Below are 20,903 nucleotides of genomic sequence, written 5' to 3'. Positions count from 1 at the left end.
CCACCTGCACACAAATCTAGTGACATGTAAGTACCTCTCAGTACTATGCCTCTCCAGTTTGGCTCCTTCCTCATTTTAAACAAATGTCCTCACACATGCTTCAGAATCAAATAATTTTTCTACACTTTGTTGTACAATCTATCCTCACTGGCATATGCTTGCCTTTTATTTTGGAATCTACAAAGGTAAAAGGTTGATTGTAAAGTTTAGGACAGCATAGGATTAGAAATTTCCCCTTTTTCCCCCATCTAAATGACCAAAAATACAAACTATCTCTTTCTCATGTACACACACACAGGTACACACACACATGAACATCATACGCACATCACACATTCACCACACGAAGCAAGCAGGGGCCACCCCATCTTAAAAGTCACCCTTAAGTTTAATATTGGGGGACCAGCACAGTGCTTTGTACGTAGTCGGTGTCCAATAAACATTTGTTTAGCCAAATTGGTCATTTCTTTAGAGAAAATTCAAATCAAAGAAAGAGATGAAAATAAAGGTGAAGAAGCAGAGGAAAAGAAAAATGCAAAAACAGCCACAATGAGATTCAGAGATTTTAAAAAATGAATTAAAGACGCATACTCAAATACGGTTGCATATTCTGAAGTAAATAAATGTAAGAGCTGAAAAGCAGAAAATATGAAAACGAAGGAGTGATATTGAACTACCCCCTCTACTCCCAGTCTTTATGGATGTATTGCCTACAGATTAAGTTTTCTTTCTTAACGTCTTTAGGCATAAATGGAGCTGTCACCACTAGTTTGCACCCCACAGCCTGAAAAAATAATAAGTCAAAAAACCAAATATGTCTTTGATAACCAAGGATTGCTCAATTTGCCTGGGGCAATGAACATGTGGGATAAAAGCTTACGTCCGAAATGCGTTGCTTTAACCAGGAGGCAATCACACACTTAAATAAGATGTTCTGTAGTAGCTTCTAAAAATAAATATATTTAACCAATAGCAACAAAACTTAAATATATATATTTCATATATAATTTATGATAATCAAATATTTGATTGGTGTGCTGACGATTTGAGCTCTACTTGAGAATTCCAAGATAAAGATGGAGAACCTGGAAGACAGAAAGCTAAAATAAAAAGCTAAGATAACTCGTTAGCCTTAGATAAAACAGTTCAGCATCTGATCTTTGATCTACCGTCTCAATAACCAAATGTAGATACTAATCTTTTGCATTTCATTCCACATACTTGTCTGTAGTGTTTTGCTAGTCTATATTTTTTTAAAAAGAATTATAAATGTATCTACATAATTTTGTTTAAATTTAGTCAGTCCCCAGCTGAAAAAGTCTTCTGTTACTGTCATAGCTGGAACAGACTACGTGGGAATCAGCCGTAATTTAGATTTTGCACCTGGAGTCAACATGCAGAGTGTTCGTGTTATCGTCCTGGATGATCTTGGACAACCAGTGCTGGAAGGAATTGAGAAATTTGAACTGGTGCTTCGAATGCCTGTGAATGCTACCCTGGGGGATCCCAGCAAAACCACAGTGTCCATAAATGACTCTGTCTCAGATTGTGAGTGCTTTTTAACTTACGGTGATAAGTAAAATGATAAGCTAGAGTTTATATACATGTTAAGTAAAAGGATACACTAGGGTTTATATTTCTGTAGTAGTTTGTGGGGGCCACCATAACAAGGCACTACAGATTGAGAAGTTTCTGGTCCCCCAGTTCTGGAGGCTAGGAGTCCAAGGTCCAGGTGTCAGCAGGAGTGCGTCCTTCTAAGGGATGTGAGGGGAGGACCTGTTGCACCCCTCTCTCTTGGCTTGTCGATGGCCGTCTTTTCCCTGTGTGTGTCTCTGTGTCCAAATTTCCCTTTTATAAAAAGGATGCCAGTCATACTGAATTAGGGCCCACCCTAATGACCTCATTTTTACTTGATTACCTCTGTAAATACCCTATCTTCTTGTAGAGTCACATTCTCAGGTACTGGGGATTAGGACTTCAACTTACGATATTCAGGGGACACAGTTCAACCCATAATAATACCTTAGCTAACCATGTCTTCCTTCTTCATCCCGAGTATTCTGATAGTTAGACAGCCTCAGAAGAAAACTTTTAGTCTTCCTCTCAAATTAAAAAAAAAAGTGAGTTTGTTATCACTATCTTGTGTGTAAAGATATTGAACCTCATAAGGCTGCACAAACTCTTAAGTATTAATGATCTCTTTCCACTCTCAACACAAGACACTTCCTGTCCTCTCCTTACACCCAGACACTCCTGAATTCCCCTAATGATGTGCCAAAAGCACTGTTCTGAGACAACCAGCTGTTGGGTGCATGGCAAGGCTCTCTGACTCATCATCACAAGGGAATTCTGAGTCGCCTTCTACCATGATGATCTTCACATCGCTTGACGGAATCTAACCTATTGTCAATGAGACCAATAGTGAATTGACTTAGCAGAAGTGTCACCTATATATTATATATAATATTGCAGCCATTGTCAACTTTTCCAATGTGGTCCGGATAAACTATGCTTATAATTATGTTCCAAATATTTAGTATTATTCATATCAGGAAATTCTGAAAAGCTCATGATTAAGCAGCATACATAGATACAGACATCTTAAAGTCTCTGGTTTTATCTGCTTTTTAGCATTTCATTGCCTCTCCCTACTCCACCAAAGAGGCAGAGCAAAATTTCAAAGAGAAGGAAATCAAAACACTGAGTTAAGTGATTTGCTCAAGGCCAAACCACTGGCAAATGGTCAGATCCATACGTTTATTTTATTTTTTGCAGTGCCTAAGATGCAGTTCAAAGAACGAGTATATACTGGCAATGAAAATGATGGCCAGATAGTCGCAATGATCCACAGGAGTGGAGATACCCAGTACAGGTCTTCAGTGAGATGCTATACACGACAGGGGTCTGCACAAGTGATGATGGACTTTGAAGAACGCCCAAACACTGACATCTCCTCCATCACTTTCCTACCTGGTAAGTTACAGCTTAAGATTTTTATTTGGAATTTGCAGAAGCCACGTTTTGGGTGTGAAATATCTATCAAGAAAATACAAGTTCTTGATTTTTACAAGCTTACAAAATGGTTTTATGTGCACAAAATGATAATAAGGTGAGGCAGATTTTAACAGGTTGAATGAATGTCCTTTTGGTTTCTGTATCAACTTATGGATTAGTTTCCAGTGACGTGCTATGTTACTCAAAACGTATTTAGCAGGTGACGGCATATCAAACGTATAGATTTCACAACACTGGGACAATCTTAATGTTCAATAGGCAGAAATGAAAGGACATAGACACCACATTTTCCATATGTATCCAATGTCTTAAAATACTTGGTCACTTGATACAATAATTGTACAAGCACCATGAACTGTAGTCAACATAACAATGACCAACCAGTACAAAGCTGCTAAATTTGCTTCCTGATCATAACGTTAGAAATGTGTAAACAAAATCAGAATTTGCTCTTTTTCCCTTGTTTTTTTCTAAGGTGAGTGACAGAACTTAAAGACAGACGTTAAAGAAATTCCCCGTACAAATGGGGGCCTCTCATTCCATATGTTCGCACTTTGTCATTCATTCAGCAAATGTTAATGGAAGGCTTATTACGTGCCAGGCACTGTTCTTTGCACTGTTGATACAGCAGGGGCAGAAGAGCGATGTTCCTGCCCTCGTGGTGCTTACCACCTGGTTGCAGGTGCGTCCTGATGGCCCAGGGGACGTGATCGACCCGCTGTCATTATCACTGTTCCAGGTGAGACTGAAAAGCCTTGTATCCTGGAGCTGATGGACGACGTGCTGTATGAGGAGGTAGAGGAGCTCCGTCTGGTTCTTGGCACCCCACAGAGCAACTCTCCTTTTGGCGCTGCAGTTGGTGAACAAAATGAAACCCTGATAAGGATCCGAGATGAGGCTGATAGTAAGAAGGCATTCCTTGTGCTCAGCTGTAATTTGGGAACTGAAATCCATCAGTGTTACAAAGTTTTAGGTGGCTCCGAAAATAACCCCCTCTTTCTGACAAGGCTTTTAAAATGATTGAGAAATAGGAAAAAGACTAAGATAAATGGAGAATGAAGCAAACCATTTAAACTGAGAGTTGATGTTGAGGAATACAGTTTATACCTAAATCCCAAACATTCCTACCTCCCCACTCCTCCTCACGTACCTTTGGGTGCAGGTAGTCCTGGGTCAATAATTTCCTCTGTCCCCTCCCTCTTTCAGTGGCCGTCTCCTGTACAATGTTTGGCACATACAGACAGCCCAGAGCATGTGACTCCCGGGGGCTGGTTAATTCCCAAGGAAGGATCTGGGCCACGCATGCTCACTCTCTCGTAACTCACTCACCAGTAATATTGATGGGACAAGGGGAAGCCAGGAGTATAATATAATTAAGCTCCTCCCATATGGAGGGGGAAAAAAAAAACTAGAAAAGGAGAAAAAGCATTCTCCTTACTATTTAATTTATCTGTGTTTCCCACTATTTTAGAGACCATTATTAAATTTGGAGAAACCAAATTTAGTGTCAGGGAACCCAAAGAACCAGGACAGTCGGTGATTATAAGGATTCCAGTGATTCGCCAAGGAGACACTTCGAAGGTTTCCATCGTGAGAGTTCACACCAAGGACGGCTCAGCCGCCTCTGGAGAAGACTATCACCCGGTGTCGGAAGGTATGGGGCCCCAGGGGCTGTGTCCAGAGGGGCCGTGCTCTTACTGTGTGTGTACCCTGAGCTCTCGAGAGAAAGGAGAGAAATATCCATCCAATTGAAATACAAATACACATACTCCTTTAAATTAATCTCCTTCAGGAAAAAAAAAAAAGTCAAGGGAATTTATTTCCAGGATTTTTCCTTTTTTGTAGGGTGTATGTGTTAGGACTTAGGGAAATTTTGAGTGAATGTGCTGGATGGCCTTCTGTTTTGATTCTGCTTTCATTTTCAATGGCTTTTACCTTCATGATGGCAATCTGACATTAAATAATAATTTTCCTGGAATAGTCTATTACATTACATGATAGCCAAGATGACTGTCTATTTTAGTTTATAGAACACCAACAATCCAAAGCTTGAAGCTAGAAAACTTTGTGCTTCTGGAGGGCAGTAAAAGGGGGACAAATGTCAACCACAGAGACCTCGAATTCTCTGAGCCTTAGAAGCTCGTTGTGAGTGCATTTCACCCGTCCCTCTCCTCCTTCAGACTTTTGGATCATTTCACCTTTTACTTTTATGAATATAAAACAAATCAGTTCTTCTCTCTCATTCCTCACTCTCTCTGAATTATTTACTGGCAGAATAGATATAAACTGATATCTGAATTAACTCTGTGCACTATTCCGAATTCTGCTCATCCACTTTGTTTCTGGTTTCCCACCTCTCGCTGCCGAAGGTCTTAGGTTTTGATGATCATAGAGCTCCAGGCATTCATCTTCACCTGCTAATAACTTGAGAACAAAGTTTAGAAAGTGACTGACAGTGATTACTGAATCCATCATATAGGTAATGAGACAATAGGAAAATAATATCTTCTACAAAGGAGCTTGCATTTTCTTTGCATATATGGTAAAATTTTGATAAACTGCTATAACCCAAAAGGAGAGGAAATAACTGATCAGCGACTAAATTATAAATTCTAAAATAAGTATTTCTATAATGAGCATGTTTTACATGAGGGAAACACCTTCTAAATATGGATGATATGACCTTTAACAGAAAATGTTGTTTTAGAAATAAAAGAATTCTTTTTGCTAAGACAGAAACAAAAGTATATGCATATAGTAAACTGACAAATGAAGTCAGAAAAACAGTTAGATAATATCTCAACCTGCATCTCCTTTATCCTACAAATGTCTACATGCCATTTATAATTGTTTATAATAAAAATGCAATCGTCTTTTCTGAAATGTATTTAAATTTCTCCTTTTATGGTCCAGATTGAGGCCAGTCCTTTACAATAAAAAAAATTGAATATAGATTAAAAGTTGAAACATTTTTGTGTTAAGAATGTCTGAAGTGGCAGATAAAGGCTATAAAGTGATTCAGAAAACAACTAGCCTGTATCCTGTAAGAAAACAATAATTTAAGCACCTAAATACTTCAGTTTTCAACTTCTTAGAAATTGGGTTTGTATAATTCAGAGGGTTACAAAACTCAGATGCTTAGAGGACTAAGATAAGCCATGAAAATGAGTGAAGCGAGGGCAGTGTGAGGAAGAGATGGAGGGGTGGAAAATGTTCTTCAGCCAGAAAGTCCATTCCCTGCCGAGACAGGCTTGCACCGTCATAGCCAGCTGACTATGCCAGGCAGAAAAGTGCAAAAAAACTAAAAAAAAACTGTATGTTCCTGTGAAGTTCCCTGATGTTTAAGTGTTAGAAACCAACTCTTCATTACAGCATCACGCAGGTCAAACCAAACGAATTGGTGACCCAGAGGAGATCAGCTATTTTCATCCTCTGGAACCAGAACTATAAGCCCTCTAGGGGAGAGAGCAATCTAAGACTTATAAACCCAATGGGCTAAGGCTAATGTGGAAATGGCTATACCCAGAGGCAGAATGGATTTTAAAGATGAGTCTGGCTTACTGACTCAATTTTAAAGAAAAAAATTCATTTCCATAATTGCCAAAAAATAGAAGTAGTAAAAGAAAAATACATTGGAGACACTTTTCTTGTGCTATGTTTTAAAGGATTTATTAACTTAGAATTATAGTGACTGAACTGCCGTTACATCCGAAAGCAGCATGTGTTATCTTCTCCAATTAGAATGATCATGCATTATATTCCTTATTTTCTTTTCTGCGCCAGCTTCTCAAAAGGCATTGTAAAACCAGCAAAATTGTTTATCTAAGTATGATCAGCTACTTATTCCTGAGTTCAATAAAATCAATTACTTTTTAATGTTTGAAGAATTGTAAAATGAATGGTTAAAAAGGGTTCTCAATATTGGGTTTAATTTTTATGACAATGTAAGAATTATTTTTAGTGAGGAGGGACAGGAGTGAGAGAAAAAAACATCACTAACATTTTTCTAAAAAAAATTTTTTGTAAATTTCCAAGGTTAACAGCAGCAACAAAAAGAAGTCTTTTTAAAATATAATTTGACACGATATTAAAAATGTCAGATATTTTATACCTAGCTTATCTAGGTATATATATGGTGTAAATACTACTGACACTCAATAATACCTGTGATCGTATTCATTTGACTTACGTCTTATTGGTTTAGAACTTCTCGGTGAGGATGTCTGGTTATGTCCAGTATTAAAACTGTTTATTGTCCATTCCATCACTCAGCATTTTTTCAAACTGCAGGTAAAATCAATTCAGTAGCTTTGATTAGAATTTTCCGCTGGATAAAATGGAATGGAATAGAAAATATTGGTGTGCAATGCATACAGGAAGAGTAGGAACGTTTTTAAAACTTTTTATTCCATTTTATTCACACCCACACGCACACATATACACATAAATATACTGGGCCACAGTGTACAATGTATTTCCCATTGCCGGTCATTGTCGAAGAAGATTAACAAAAACTTCCCATATTCGTGTGTGAAAGATTTCAATCTGTGATCTTGCTTTTGTAGAAATTGAGTTTAAGGAGGGGGACACCCAGCACATTGTTGAAATTGAAATAATCTCCGATGGGGTGAGAGAGATGAGAGAGGCCTTCACTGTGCACCTAAAACCCGATGAAAATATGATTGCAGAGACACAGGTGAGTAATAAAATGTGAATATGAATTTGTGGCCAGCTTTTTATCAGGGAAAATGCATATGAGCATCACATAATGTAATCGATTGACTTTATACAAGCATTATGGAAAGGAGGTGCCCATAATCCCTTCTCATCTTGTAAAGAAAGTTTGTTTCCACTAGGAAACAAGAATCAAAAAATTCTTGTCTCTCTCCTGAAAAATCGTGCTTGTGAAACTTAAGGAGGAGAGTCTCTGAGTCCCACAGCCCACTCACCCTTCCCATTTCAGTCAGTAACAACCAAATCTGGAATTAACCTCCATCATCTCAGTACAAAGATGAGACTATTAATTCAGTTGCCACATCTCATTAAAACAGATATTTTAACCCATAAAACATTTTGCCAACCCTCAAAATTTCCACCTGCTCATTGTAGCTTTGTTAAATCGATGTCCAGGGCTTCAGTGATCCAAATGTTACAGTGCCATTTTCTGTGTTCATTTAATATTTTTTGTATCATCAGCCAGACTTTCTTCAAGATAAACATAATTTCCATAGAAGTTTGACCCTTAAACCTAATTTTTAAAACTAAGTGATTCAAGGGACAGACCAATGTTTATAATATCTGTGCTCACATTTACTCTATTTCTTTTATTACTTGTTCCACTATTAGCAGGAGATCAAATTGGGCAGATTTTTTTCCCTTAAGTACAGGTCATTTTATTACTTTGTAATCTTTACTACTTGATGGTACTTCGAGTGCCTTGAAGTTTTTTGTCCAAGTCCTATTTAAAATTCAAGAAGTAGGGGCAGAAAATCTTTTTCAAATGTATTTTTAGGTCCTGATCATATAAGAAATGAGTCTTTTATTTATACGGTGCACTGTATTAAACTCTCTCGAGTAAGAAATACACAGATTCATACAAATCACTTCAAGTGATCAAAGCTTCCTTTGACAAGACACACATAAACATAGGCTTGGAAACTGTGATGTGTCATCGGATATTGGAAGATTATTCAGGAGCTAAGGGAAATGTATCAGCAAGGTGTTCTTGTCACCTTACCAGCAATAGATGCTCATAGGTTCCTCCTCTGCCTGTGACTCAGCTCCTCCCTCTGCCTGTGACTCAGCTCCTTCCTCTCCCTGTGCCTCTGGCCCCTGCCCATCTACAGCTTCGCTTTTCACTGAATCCACTTCCGCAGGCTCCATGTGGTCCCACGACCTCTAGGATCTGCTTTCTCGCAGAGTGTCTTTCGGCCTTCTTCCCACCATTAACTAATTGACTTTTTCAGGGGCCCTCCACTTTGTCCAAGACAGACTTAGCAACTTTCATCACAATTTGGAGGAAAAAATTAAAGCCCAAATACCTTGTGAGCCACTGGCCAATCCAGGATGCCCTGGGCTCAGGTACCCTCCCCTGTACCATGAGATATGACCCAGGTGCCGGGGTCACAGGGAGCCAGGCACATAGGGCCTGTCACACCACGGGGCCTCTGGGTGTGACCATTTTTATTATAACGATGCCATGGACTTGCCAAGCATTGTGAGTACTGGCTGCACAATTGAAGCACCGAGAGTCTAATATTTCAGTCATCACAGATCGTTACCTTTTCCTTCCAGATGACCAAAGCCATTGTGTATATAGAAGAAATAAACAGCATGGCAGATGTCACTTTTCCTTCGGTCCCTCAAATTGTGTCCTTACTGATGTATGATGACACCTCCAGAGCCAAGGAGAGTGCTGGACCCGTGGCTGGTTATCCTGTCATCTGCATCACAGTGAGTAGGAAGTTGAGGAAAGGCATAAAATAATTACTTAAAATTAATATATGGTAAACATTAACCAATATAGTAGGGGCTTCATCATGATAAAACAAAAGTGGAAAAATACTGCAGGATTTAATCTTCGAACTTTGGAAAGGAAAATAGAACATTAATCCAGTTGAGCTGCCATTTTTCTTCCTTCATCCAACAGAGGCTTGCGAACTGCTGTGCATATAGTGTGTTGTCTCATACTGTCTCAGGGTCTGTCACTGAGACAGAAGTAAATAAGATATGAACTCTGCGTGCAAAGAATTTAAAAATAAGGAAGAGAAATATGTATTAGAATGAGTCACTCTATTATAGGGTGCAATGTGATCATCAGCATGAAAATGATACAGACCAGGAGACAGAGTGGCAGCTCCCCCTGCGAAGGAAGGCTTGCGAAGGTCATGGGGACTGTCAATAGTTTGAGTCACATAAGGAAGAGTCACCCCAGGAAGAAGTGGTTCCTGCGCAGGCTGCACCTAGAGGAAGAGCATAAAGATGGCATATTATCATTACTTTTTAAGTTGCCTTCTCTTGGCTGTAAATTATAAGCCCCTTGTGAGCAAAGACTGGGAAGCATTCGTTTTTATATCACAGCCGTCCCGGTATAATGACCTACAGGTCGTAGGTATACAGTCAATGTTTATTGAATTAACAAAGCAGAAATAGTAATGGGGTGCAAGTTACAGAGGCCTTGAAGTGTCATATTAAGGAGTGTGGACTTCATTTGTTGGGGAGCCAGGAGCTCTTGCACAGAAGAAGGTCATGAGAGGAGGGTGGTACTGGAGTGTTACCATGGCAACAGCGGTCGCGCCTCTGAAGATTCAAGAGGTGATGAAATGAGTATCACTTTTACTGGTATCAAGTTAGATGTAGAAAAGCCCAATGCGTTTTTGAAATGCAGGTTTAGAGTTCATAGAAGCTAGCTAGCATGGCTGGGAAAAGGAATTTGAAAGTTGCATGAATGGCATGTAGAGCTGGGGGGAAAAAGCAGCAGTGACAACAGTAAGGTAGAGAGAACTTGAGAGCAATAATGTCCACTTTGTTCGGTACTCTGGCGCTGACACAGTTTTTCCCCATAGGCTTGCAACCCTAAATATCCAGACTATGATAAAACAGGCTCGATTTGCGCGAGTGAGAACATCAATGACACTCTGACCCGGTACCGATGGCTGAGCAGCGCACCCGCGGGTCCTGATGGTGTGACCAGCCCCATGAGAGAAGTGGACTTTGACACCTTTTTCACGTCGTCCAAGATGATCACTTTAGACTCCATATACTTCCAACCTGGCTCCCGGGTGCAGTGTGCGGCCCGCGCTGTGAACACCGAGGGCGATGAAGGCCTGGAGCTGATGAGCCCTATTGTAACCATCGGCAGAGAAGAAGGTAGGTAGTGCACGGCCGTGATCCCAGGAAGGTCGTGGGAACGCCATGGAATGTTATCAGTGTCTAATTTCTGGTTGTTCATTCCTCCCAGTGCCCCATGTATTCCATAATCCTCTATAAGTGCTTTAAAATAAGCCATTTTCACAAAAATATTCATGAGAAAACAAGTATTTAATCATTTTGCATTTTTCGATCACTGCTCATATGTCACGCTTTTTGCTGTGAAATGAAAAATAAGGCAAGATTCCTGCCCTCCAGGAGTTCATACTCCAGTTTAAGTCTGGACAGGGCAGCACTGAAGTGTACAAGTAGCAGTGATTAGGTGTAGCCTGCACGGATCAGGAAAGGCTCCATCAAAGAGGTGACACTTAAGCTGGATCTTGAAAACAGCAGAGAGGAAAAACATGAGCCATGACTCGTAGGAGCATGAAAAAGCATGGAATATTCTGGGAACTCCAAGCAGGGAAGTCAGCAGCGTGTGAGGGAGAGGAAGAGAGATCAGGAGATGAAGCAGATGGTCCCAAGGGTCAGATCTGGACAGGGGGCTCATAGTGATGCCACGGCACCCCCACTGGTAATGTTGTATGAGCAGGAGTTCACTGGGGGCAGGAGGGGAGGATTGTCCAGGTAGAGAGCTATGCACAAATGCCCATACCTTATTATTACAAGGGAGGTTGAGTTCAGGGTTGAAGCCCAGACACAGAGGAGGTGGGAAATAGATGTGGCTGAGACAACACGAAAAGACAGGAAATCCACTTTATAAACCAATTCTTTACTCTGCAGAAGAATTTTTAAATCAGATTTAAAAAATAAGTATCCTTTTATAAGATTCTATTTCTAAGAATTCCATTTGTATATAATGCTTCAGAAATATATTTATTGCATCAGGAAAGGTTATATAAACCATCTCCCAACCTTATGTATTCAGGATCAATATTTATTGATATCACATACAGTAAACATGTTCTTTTATTAGGATTAAAATATATGGTTTTTAAATTTCTCATAAAACCAAACTATTGTGTTGGTACCAAAAAAATAAATTAATGCTTTAAAATGAGCCCCCTCCAATGAATAAAACAGACATCCCAGACACCAGGGCCTGATTCTGATTTTATTGCTATTCTGAAAAATCCCTGTATATTTCCTACATTTTCTAGAATCAGAAAAGAAATTGCATATTTCCTAGTTTTCTTGAAATTGTAATCCAGCATTGTGGGAATCTCTTCCATGATACTAAAAGGAAAATATCACAATTCTCTTAAAGCAAATGTTGGAGGAAAATGTTCAAGTCAGCTCTCTTGGGGGAGATAGGTAGATATAAAATGAGTTATAATTTACAATCCATATACTCTAAAAAATTACATACATAGAGCAAACTCTACCATATACATTTTGCTCTCTAAGGAGACTAGTTTTTATTTTTAAAATGAGTGCATTTTTAGTTTTATTTGAATATAAATAATATATATTTTATAACCGGTCATAACTATATTATTCTAGGGTAAACATCCAATTTACTTAAACTACAATTACTTTCTTCCTGTGTCTGTCAATTATTTTTCACTATGTCTGTTCACATTCTCTTTTCGAATGATTTCTTGAATATGATCATAACGAAGGATGCCCAGCACATATTAAATCACAGTGAACACTAAAAAGAAAAACAAACAAACAAAAACACAATGAACAATAACTATTTTTTCTCAAACTGTATAAAACACCCAAAATGTTAAGAAGTAGCCACTGAACTCTCTGCTATGATGACTTCTCCAACTGTGGTCTTCTGCTTTCCAATACTATCCACTCTCAGCAATGTCTTAGTCCATGGAAAGTTTTAAAGTACATAGATAAAGAGTGCCTATGTTTAAGATATTCTGTAGATGTGCACTCTTCTCTTCTTTTAGCGTGCATCTCTTCATTTTGTCTTGAGGTCTTTGCCAGCCCCGGGTGCCAGGGGTAGTGGGAGCAGAGCCCTTCTCAGCAAAACTGCGCTACACGGGCCCCGAGGACTCCGAGTACACAAACCTGATCAAGCTCACAGTCACGATGCCTCACATAGATGGTAGGTGACTCGGGTAAGCAGATCCATGGGGGTGGTTGGGCTTCTCTGCTGCTCATTCATTACCTGGTTTGTTTTACTGAATATGGGCAGCCCTCATTTTATTGCACTTTACAGATACTGTGTTGTTTAGAAATTGAAGTTTTGTGGCAACCCTGCTCTGAGCAAGTCTATCAGCATCGTTTTTCCAACAGCATCTGCTCACTTCATGCCTCTGTGTTGTATTTTGGTAATTCTTGCACTATTTCAAACCCTCCACCAGCAAAAAGATTATGACTCACTGAAGGCAAAGGTGATGGTTAGCATTTTTAGCACTTAAGTATTTTTAGTGAATGTACATACATTTTTAGACATAATGTTATTACACACTTAACAGACTACAGTAGAGTTTAAACATAACTTTTATATATACTGGGAAACCAGAGAATTCTTGTGACTTGCTTTATTGCAATATCTGCTTTATTGTGTTGGTCTAGGGAAAAAACCCACAATAAAACCGAGGTATGCTTGTACTCTGAATAACCAAACATACAGTAAGTGCTCAATTTATAATTTAAGCTTTCAAGCCCTGCTTCTCTTAAGTATTTCTGTTTTCCTTCTGCCCAGGTTTTTTTCAAAATCTGACAATTTTAGCCTTTTTATAAATTAGATAAATAACTTTGAGAGTGTCCTAAGACCAAAAAGTTTGAAAACTATCACTACAGAGTATAGTTTAAGGGTTGGCAAACTTCTTCTGTAAAAAGCCAAATTGTAAATTTGTGCTATACAATAGAACTTACTGTTTGTGTATTTTATGTATAGTAATTGACAGCTGCATTCTTATATCTGCTTCTGCATTCAATCTATTGCAATATATAATTTTTTGTAGCCTCTGGAAAATTCCACTATGCGCTACTGAGAAAATAAGCCTGGAAAAGTCAAATAATAGCTTAGAGTCGTGAAAACAGCTTTAATGTTACAGATCTCCTGAAAAGTTCTCGAGACCCTCGGGGGCCTAAGATACCACTTTTATAATCCCTGTTCTGCAGTATTTTATAGCACTTGTCTTCTCAAGAGATAAAGCGATTATGAAGTGTCCTAAGCCTGCTGCTGTTGGTGAGACTGGTCACGGTGATTACAAAAATTCCTTGTAGGCATGCTCCCTGTGATCTCCACCAAGGAGCTTTCCAACTTCGAGCTCACCCTCAGCCCTGACGGCACTCGGGTTGGAAACCACAAGTGCTCCAACCTCCTGGACTATACCGAAGTGAAGACCCACCACGGTTTCTTGACGGATGCTACAAAAAATCCGGAAATAATTGGAGAGGCGTATCCTTACCAGTACAGCTCATCTATCAGGGGTTCCAATACCTTACGCTTCTACCGAAACCTGAACCTGGAGGCCTGCTTATGGGAGTTTGTTAGCTACTATGACATGTCAGAACTGCTCACGGACTGCGGAGGCACCATTGGAACAGATGGGCAGGTACGGGTTTCTTCTAGCATCTCAGCTTTGCTCACTGGGTAAACCAGTTGGTTTTGTTCAGTTGCATAGACTTGGAATAAATCCCAACTCTCGTCTTCCTTCTTGGTGATATAGGTTATTAGGCAACAAGAAAAAGCAGATCATCATGCTGTAAGCTCCAAATCTACTTGGATACTACAAAATCCAAATACTAATTTCTCTTTAAAGTAAACACTTTCATTTCTTATGTTTTACATGGATCCCATGACGTATTACGAACCGTCTAAAAATGAAGATTGACTTACAGTCCTCAGGGTCAGTCTAGTTTTTCTCCCTCCTCGTTGTCTTTCTTCTTCCGCCACCTTCTATCTTTCTCTCCTTCTAGCCTCACTTCTCCTCCCTTTTCTTTCTAGTTTTCTCTTCTTTTCCTCCTTATCTGGTTGCTTCATTTCTAACATAGGCAAAAGTATTTTCGTTTAAATACTATTATTTCTACTCTACAGTTTACTAATTCCTCTTCATACTACACAGACAGACATTTACACATAAAACGCACGCACGCACACACACACACACACATACAATCCCCTGCTTGGTCACCACTATCAGCATCAACAAAATTATTGTTAAAATAGTAGGGAAGTAGGTGAGTATAGCTCAGTGGTAGAGTGTGTGCTCAGCATGCAGGAGGTCCTGGGTTCAACCCCCAGTACCTCCATTTAAAAAATAATAATAAAAAAAATAAACTGATAAGGAAGCAGGGTCTCCATTAGCAGTTACAATAAAGAATCTAAAATGTGCAGGGTATAGCTTAGATTTGTAATGAGTGTTTTAATTCAAAGCCGTGTTTTGTCCTACCTGGACTAAAACAGAGAGTTTGTATAAGTAGGCTTATAAATTAAAATGTTGAATGGTACCCAGAATATATCTTATCTTTCAAGATTTAGTCAAGGTGAGGCTGGATTTTTTTCTGTGCTATATTCCTGTGGTGTTGAAATATAAAACAAGTAGTAACAAGAGAAAAGTCATTGATAACTATCAGTTTAATCCCAGAGCAAAGCTGTCAATCTTGATAAATTCTGCTGCTGTCAAGTGGGCAGCCATTTGTTACGTCTGGGAACTATTAGACTCCAAGGGAGTGAGACTTTATTTCCACCTCCTCTAAAAGCAGCAAAATATCCAGAAACTTGCATGGGTTAGTAAAAATCGCAGATAAAAACAGCAACAGGAAGACAGAGGGGAACAGTAGAAAAAGCCTGGAAACTGGAATCAAGCAAATGCAGACGTCAGTTTGGCTCCGGTGTTTTCCAGCGAAGTGTTCTTGGGCAGGTTACTTAAACCCTCCTAAGTGTTCGTTCTTCCAAGTCCCTCTTCCCCAGCCTGTCTTTGCCACTTGAAAGAAACGTGGAAGAAAGAAGTCCTGCCCCCAGAATAAAAACACTCATATTAACACATCTACCTCAGCCTTCTCCTTGAAAGGTCAACCACGTGCGTTCCTTCAGCTGCTCACCACAGAGCTTGTTTTCAATCCATTATGAAATCACTCCTCTTTTCTTTCTGGACGCTCTTCTTTTAGGATCTTGCTGAAGTCACAGGCTCTATAAACAAAATGGGACACAATAATAGGATTGCAGTGGAGTTCTGATCCTTCTTTGTTAAAAATCACTTTGGACCACAGAGCTTCTCTGTGAGTCTCATGCCATCTATAGTCTGTTTTCACCCTTAAGAATGTTTTCTATCTTCTCTGCAAATAGCAGTACTTTTCCGTCTTTTATACATGCAACTTCTCCAGTGAAAACCTTGCATGCAGCCTGCTTTATCCTCTCACATCTGCCCACCTCCCCCGTGTAGCAAAGGCATTCTGAATGCAAATTCTGTCCTTCAATGTGTTGTCTCCTCCACCAACTCTCGCGATAAAACACTTAGCTAAACTGACTACACTTTGCTGGAGTTTTTCAATCACAGTTCTGTTTAATTCTTTAAGTTTAGTGTTTTGTTTTGTTTTTTTCTTCCCAGTACCATTCCTAACAAGAGAAGTTACTGCCCTGCTTCTGTAGCTGAGCTATTTAACTGTTGTTACCCTAAGTGAAAACTGGCAACTCTAGCTTTCAGTGAAGTTTCACCTGCCTGCAAGGTTTGTGTCACATGAGACTCAGAGATAAGAGAGGGTGCAATCTAAGAATTATTGAAGCACCCAATTCTTACCGGGTTTGTGTTGCCTTCTGGAGGAAGATGGGCAGCTTGTGGTTTGAGTTTCTCCTGAAAGGATTTTTCTGCTTTTGCATTGTTGCAAATAAATTTAATAACATAATCATGATGATCAACATAATAGGGATGACCAGATTTGGTGCAAATCATTGAAATTTCAGGATCTTCTGATAAAATTCTAGAAGCCTCAGTCTAAACGAAGTGGCAATACAACCTAATAAAATATGTTGCTTACTCTCTCAGAGTGAAGCTCAGGGAAGGCTATCCTGTTTCCTCCAACTTTCTTGAGTTTGAACTTCAACTTCGCCTCCAACTACTGATACTTAAATATAGGTGATATTTAAATATAGGTGAGAGAGAAGAAAATATATATTAAAGTAGATACAACTTTTGAGATATTTTCTTAATTTTCCTCATTAGTTTTAGGTTCTAGAGAAGAAGAAAAAATATCTAAAGTAGTAACGAAAACAGTAACCATGATGATAATAGTAACATCTAACATGTATTTAATGTTTACTCTATGCCTGTCATAATGGGTCAGTACCTTACATATTTCCACTAAGTCTGTCCTCACAGCAACACTGAGACAAGTATGAATTTTGACCCCCTTTTTGGAGATCGGAAAGTTGAAGCAAAGAGAATTCAGAGAACTTGCCCGAAGTCAATTCGCTTGTCAGCCTGTTCTCTTAACCACATCATGACACTTATCTGGACATTTCATTAAATGTCATTTAATTGGGTGAATGTGAGGAACGGTTATGGTCACAGGTGAAACTGCAGGAGAGGCAAATAAGCTTCTTCCTCTGTTCTTGGTAGAAGAGCGGAACCAGCCCCAGGTCTCCTTGTTCTCTGCCAGGTCCGCACAGCCCCAGCCAAGCGCCGGCGGACGTCCCGTTCCCTCTGCTAGCGCTTTTCTAGACGCGCCGCCTCAGCAAGGAAATCACTCTGCAAACAATTGCTTCTGCCAGGAACGGCATGATGAAGGAGGGGAGTTTTTCCTTCAGTGTTCTCAGGAGAGAACTCTACTGCCTTGAAATATTGCCAGGTCCTTGCATTTTCCTTTGTGATTACAAAGCTCTTTCTAACAGACTCATAAAGGTCTCCGCCTTCCTTAACCTCCTACTGGCAGATGATTTAACTTACAAGGGAGAGTTGCCAAACTGCAGGGATCACCTGAAACATCCAAGATAGTTGTCTGTGAACAACAAATGAAGGGTTACTAAGTTTTCTGCAGTTTGACTGCAACTAGCATTAGCTGATATTAAGACTATTTCTGCTTAAGCCAAAATACAAAAGAGGAAAGTAAAAATTTTAAGCAAGACATTTCATTTTAACTAATTATTTCTAAGACATCTTAACTATTACATGTAATCTTAAACATTACATATCTCTAATAAACATGCTTGCTTCCAGATCCTTCCTGCTTTATTTCCCCTCCTCTGTATAATAATTTAAAAGTACCTTATAACAGTGTTATTCATAATAGCCCAAAACTGGAAATAACCCAAATGTTTATTCATCAGCGGATGAATGGATAAATAAATGTGGTAAATGCCTACAACACGATGCTCTTCAGCAATGAAAGTACTGAAACACGCCACAGTGTGCATGAACCTGGAAAACATGCTGAGTGAAGGAAGCCTATCTCAAAAGACCATATATCGTATGATTCCATTTATGTGAAATGTACAAAATATACAAGGACGGAGAGACAGAAAGTAGGCTGGTGTTTGCCAGCGACTGGGACAGGAGGACGGAATAAGGGGGTGACTGCTAATGGGTACAGGTTCCTTTTGGAAGTGATGAAAATGTCCTGAAGTTGATTGTGATGAAAATTGCACAACTCCCTGAATATATTCAATACCATTGATTTGTCCACTTTAAGTAGGTAAGTTAGATGGTATGTGAAGGAAAAAGGACTTTAAGTATAGTAGGCTGAGAATTATGGAATTTGTCTGAAGGATTTTGGCTGCCTATCTTTTGTTGCAAAGGAAAGTGTAGTAACAAGTATTGAATTGCTCTAAAATGAGGGGAGAGGACAGTGGTGTTGTGAATGCTGTCATGATTTCCTCAGTGATTACTCAGAATCTTCAGTTAAGTGAAAGGAGAAAATGGCTTGTAGAAAATTAGCCTCGTTTAATTAACAACACTGAATCGCGCTGACAGATATCATTTTATTGTTTTAGGTCCTAAACCTAGTGCAGTCCTATGTGACTCTTCGAGTCCCTCTGTATGTCTCCTACGTGTTCCATTCCCCCGTCGGGGTGGGAGGCTGGCAGCATTTTGACCTGAAGTCAGAGCTTCGTCTAACTTTCGTGTACGACACTGCCATCTTGTGGACCGATGGCATTGGCAGCCCCCCAGAAGCCGAACTCCAAGGTGAGTGAATAGGGGTCTTGGAAGCCTAGCTTTCTCACCTATTTGAATAATTTAAGAGAATTTTTTTTTTTACTGTGGGTAAAAAAAATAGGAGCAACTTTCAGTATCATTTTTATCATTTTTAAAATTATTTTAAAATAATTTCATTTTTTGCTTATGCCAGTTATAAAATTCTGGTTTTTGAAGTGAAAAAAAAAAAAAAGAAAAAGTGAATGAAAGGCCACAAATGGCAAAATATTGTTCTTTTTTATGGGTGAGTTGTACTCCATTACATATATATGCCGCATCTTCTTTATCCATTCATCTATTGATGCACACTTAGGATGCTTCCACAGCTTGGCAATTATAAATAATATTGCTGTTAGTAGCGGGGTATATGTATCTTTTTTAATTAGTTCTTATTTTGTGGTTGGCTTTATTCCTGTGATAAGTATGTAAGTTAAAAAAGCTAAAGCTCTAAACGTTCTTAAAAACAGTGAACAGTACGTATATGTAAATTTTTAAAATGTGTGCAGTATATTGTGTGTATGTATTTACATGTAATATATTGTATATGTGCTGTCAAATTGTAACAATCTACCTAATAAAAATGAAAAAAAATTTCATTTTTGTCACAGAAAAACTATTTTAACTGAAGCATATCAATACCTCAATTTCTGCATAATAGGCGACTGGTAAATGTAATTACCTGGAAGGTGATTAATCACTAATGTGTTACTCAGTACAACCTATACACATCTCTAGAGTTTGGAAAATGGGTAGAGGAAGTTCCAGCTGAAAGTAAGGAATGAACCCAAGAGAAAAAGTTGCACATGTTTATTTCTGAAGCCGAGAGATGCATTTTAAAGCCCAGTATAAATGTGTGTCCTGAATTCTAGTTCTGGGTCTACAGCGAACTAGCTGTGTGATCTCAAACGTGTTCTTAACCTTCGGCACTCAGTTTGTTATGAAAGATGGACCAGACTTCTAATATTCTTCAAATATTTTAAAAATTCTGTTGTTCTGTAATACTTAGGCTGGATGTCTTACGACAGTGGTGGTGAATGCCACTAAGTATTGGGCTGCATAAGCGCCTGCAAAACTGTCTCAATCTCAATGTCAGAATCGCAATTCAAAATCCACAAGTGTAAAATGACTTAACCCCTAGTAGAATGAGTGCTGCTCCTTTCCAGACGTGCACTGCTTTTCTGGTTCCATGCATGTCTGACCATCATGCCTGCATCACTTTTTATGAGCCAGAGGGAAATACTCAGAGGCCATCTCAAAATCGGTTCTCTTAAACAGATTGAAATTCCCTTAAAGCTATGTGGAAAATATTACAACCACCCTGAATAATCATTCTCGATCATTTCAGATGTTTTCATCCTGTATCTTGCCTTAGAAAATGTATGTTTAAGTGCATCTTACTGCAGACCCATCTCTTCATTCTCAGCTTCTACATAAAGTTCTTGTGTTTCCTTCTCGTATCTGGAGCCAACTTTGGTCAACTTGCTACATTTCTTGGGAAGGCTTCAGAGTTTTCATCCAGCCTATAACATTTGGAATTATTCTGGAGAACACAAACCCGTTTCCACCTATGTGTCCAAATCTTCAAAATGTGACGAGTTCACCCTGCCTCCCCATTTACAGCTTCATCCTTGTGGCCTAGAGCTTTAAAACCTATCTTGGCCTGCTGTGTTCAATCTGTATATTTCACATGGACCTCATTCATGTGACCTAATTCTATTTTGCCTGCCTTCCAGACATCACTTTCTTGTTAGGGGAAAAAAAAAAAAGAAAGAAAGAAAGAAAACAAAAATATTTCTGCCTCTCTGACCACTCAGAATTTTTCTGATAATACCCTTTGGCTAGCATGCTTAAAGACAAGATGAATCTGAATTTGTTTTTGGAAGAAACCCCGTACATGAGGAGTCCCTGGTCACCAAT

General features: G+C 39.1%; 1 protein-coding gene across 1 annotated transcript in view; it reads left to right on the top strand.

Moving 5' to 3' along the window:
• The window catches only part of FREM2 (FRAS1 related extracellular matrix 2), a 136,942-nt gene that overhangs the window by 103,933 nt on the left and 12,106 nt on the right, over positions 1 to 20,903 (top strand). Inside the window, exons 8-17 of the mRNA XM_031465926.2 lie at positions 1,339 to 1,548; positions 2,776 to 2,973; positions 3,755 to 3,919; positions 4,487 to 4,669; positions 7,581 to 7,711; positions 9,310 to 9,468; positions 10,581 to 10,884; positions 12,818 to 12,949; positions 14,080 to 14,411; positions 18,785 to 18,977. Coding sequence (XP_031321786.2) covers positions 1,339 to 1,548; positions 2,776 to 2,973; positions 3,755 to 3,919; positions 4,487 to 4,669; positions 7,581 to 7,711; positions 9,310 to 9,468; positions 10,581 to 10,884; positions 12,818 to 12,949; positions 14,080 to 14,411; positions 18,785 to 18,977 — 2,007 coding nt within the window. The remainder of the gene's footprint in view (positions 1 to 1,338; positions 1,549 to 2,775; positions 2,974 to 3,754; positions 3,920 to 4,486; positions 4,670 to 7,580; positions 7,712 to 9,309; positions 9,469 to 10,580; positions 10,885 to 12,817; positions 12,950 to 14,079; positions 14,412 to 18,784; positions 18,978 to 20,903) is intronic.

This window comes from Camelus dromedarius, chromosome 13, assembly GCF_036321535.1.
Source record: "Camelus dromedarius isolate mCamDro1 chromosome 13, mCamDro1.pat, whole genome shotgun sequence".
In the NCBI taxonomy this organism is placed as follows: Eukaryota; Metazoa; Chordata; class Mammalia; order Artiodactyla; family Camelidae; genus Camelus; species Camelus dromedarius.
Note: the sequence above shows the minus strand (reverse complement) of the source record. Positions and strands in the feature narration are given on the sequence as shown.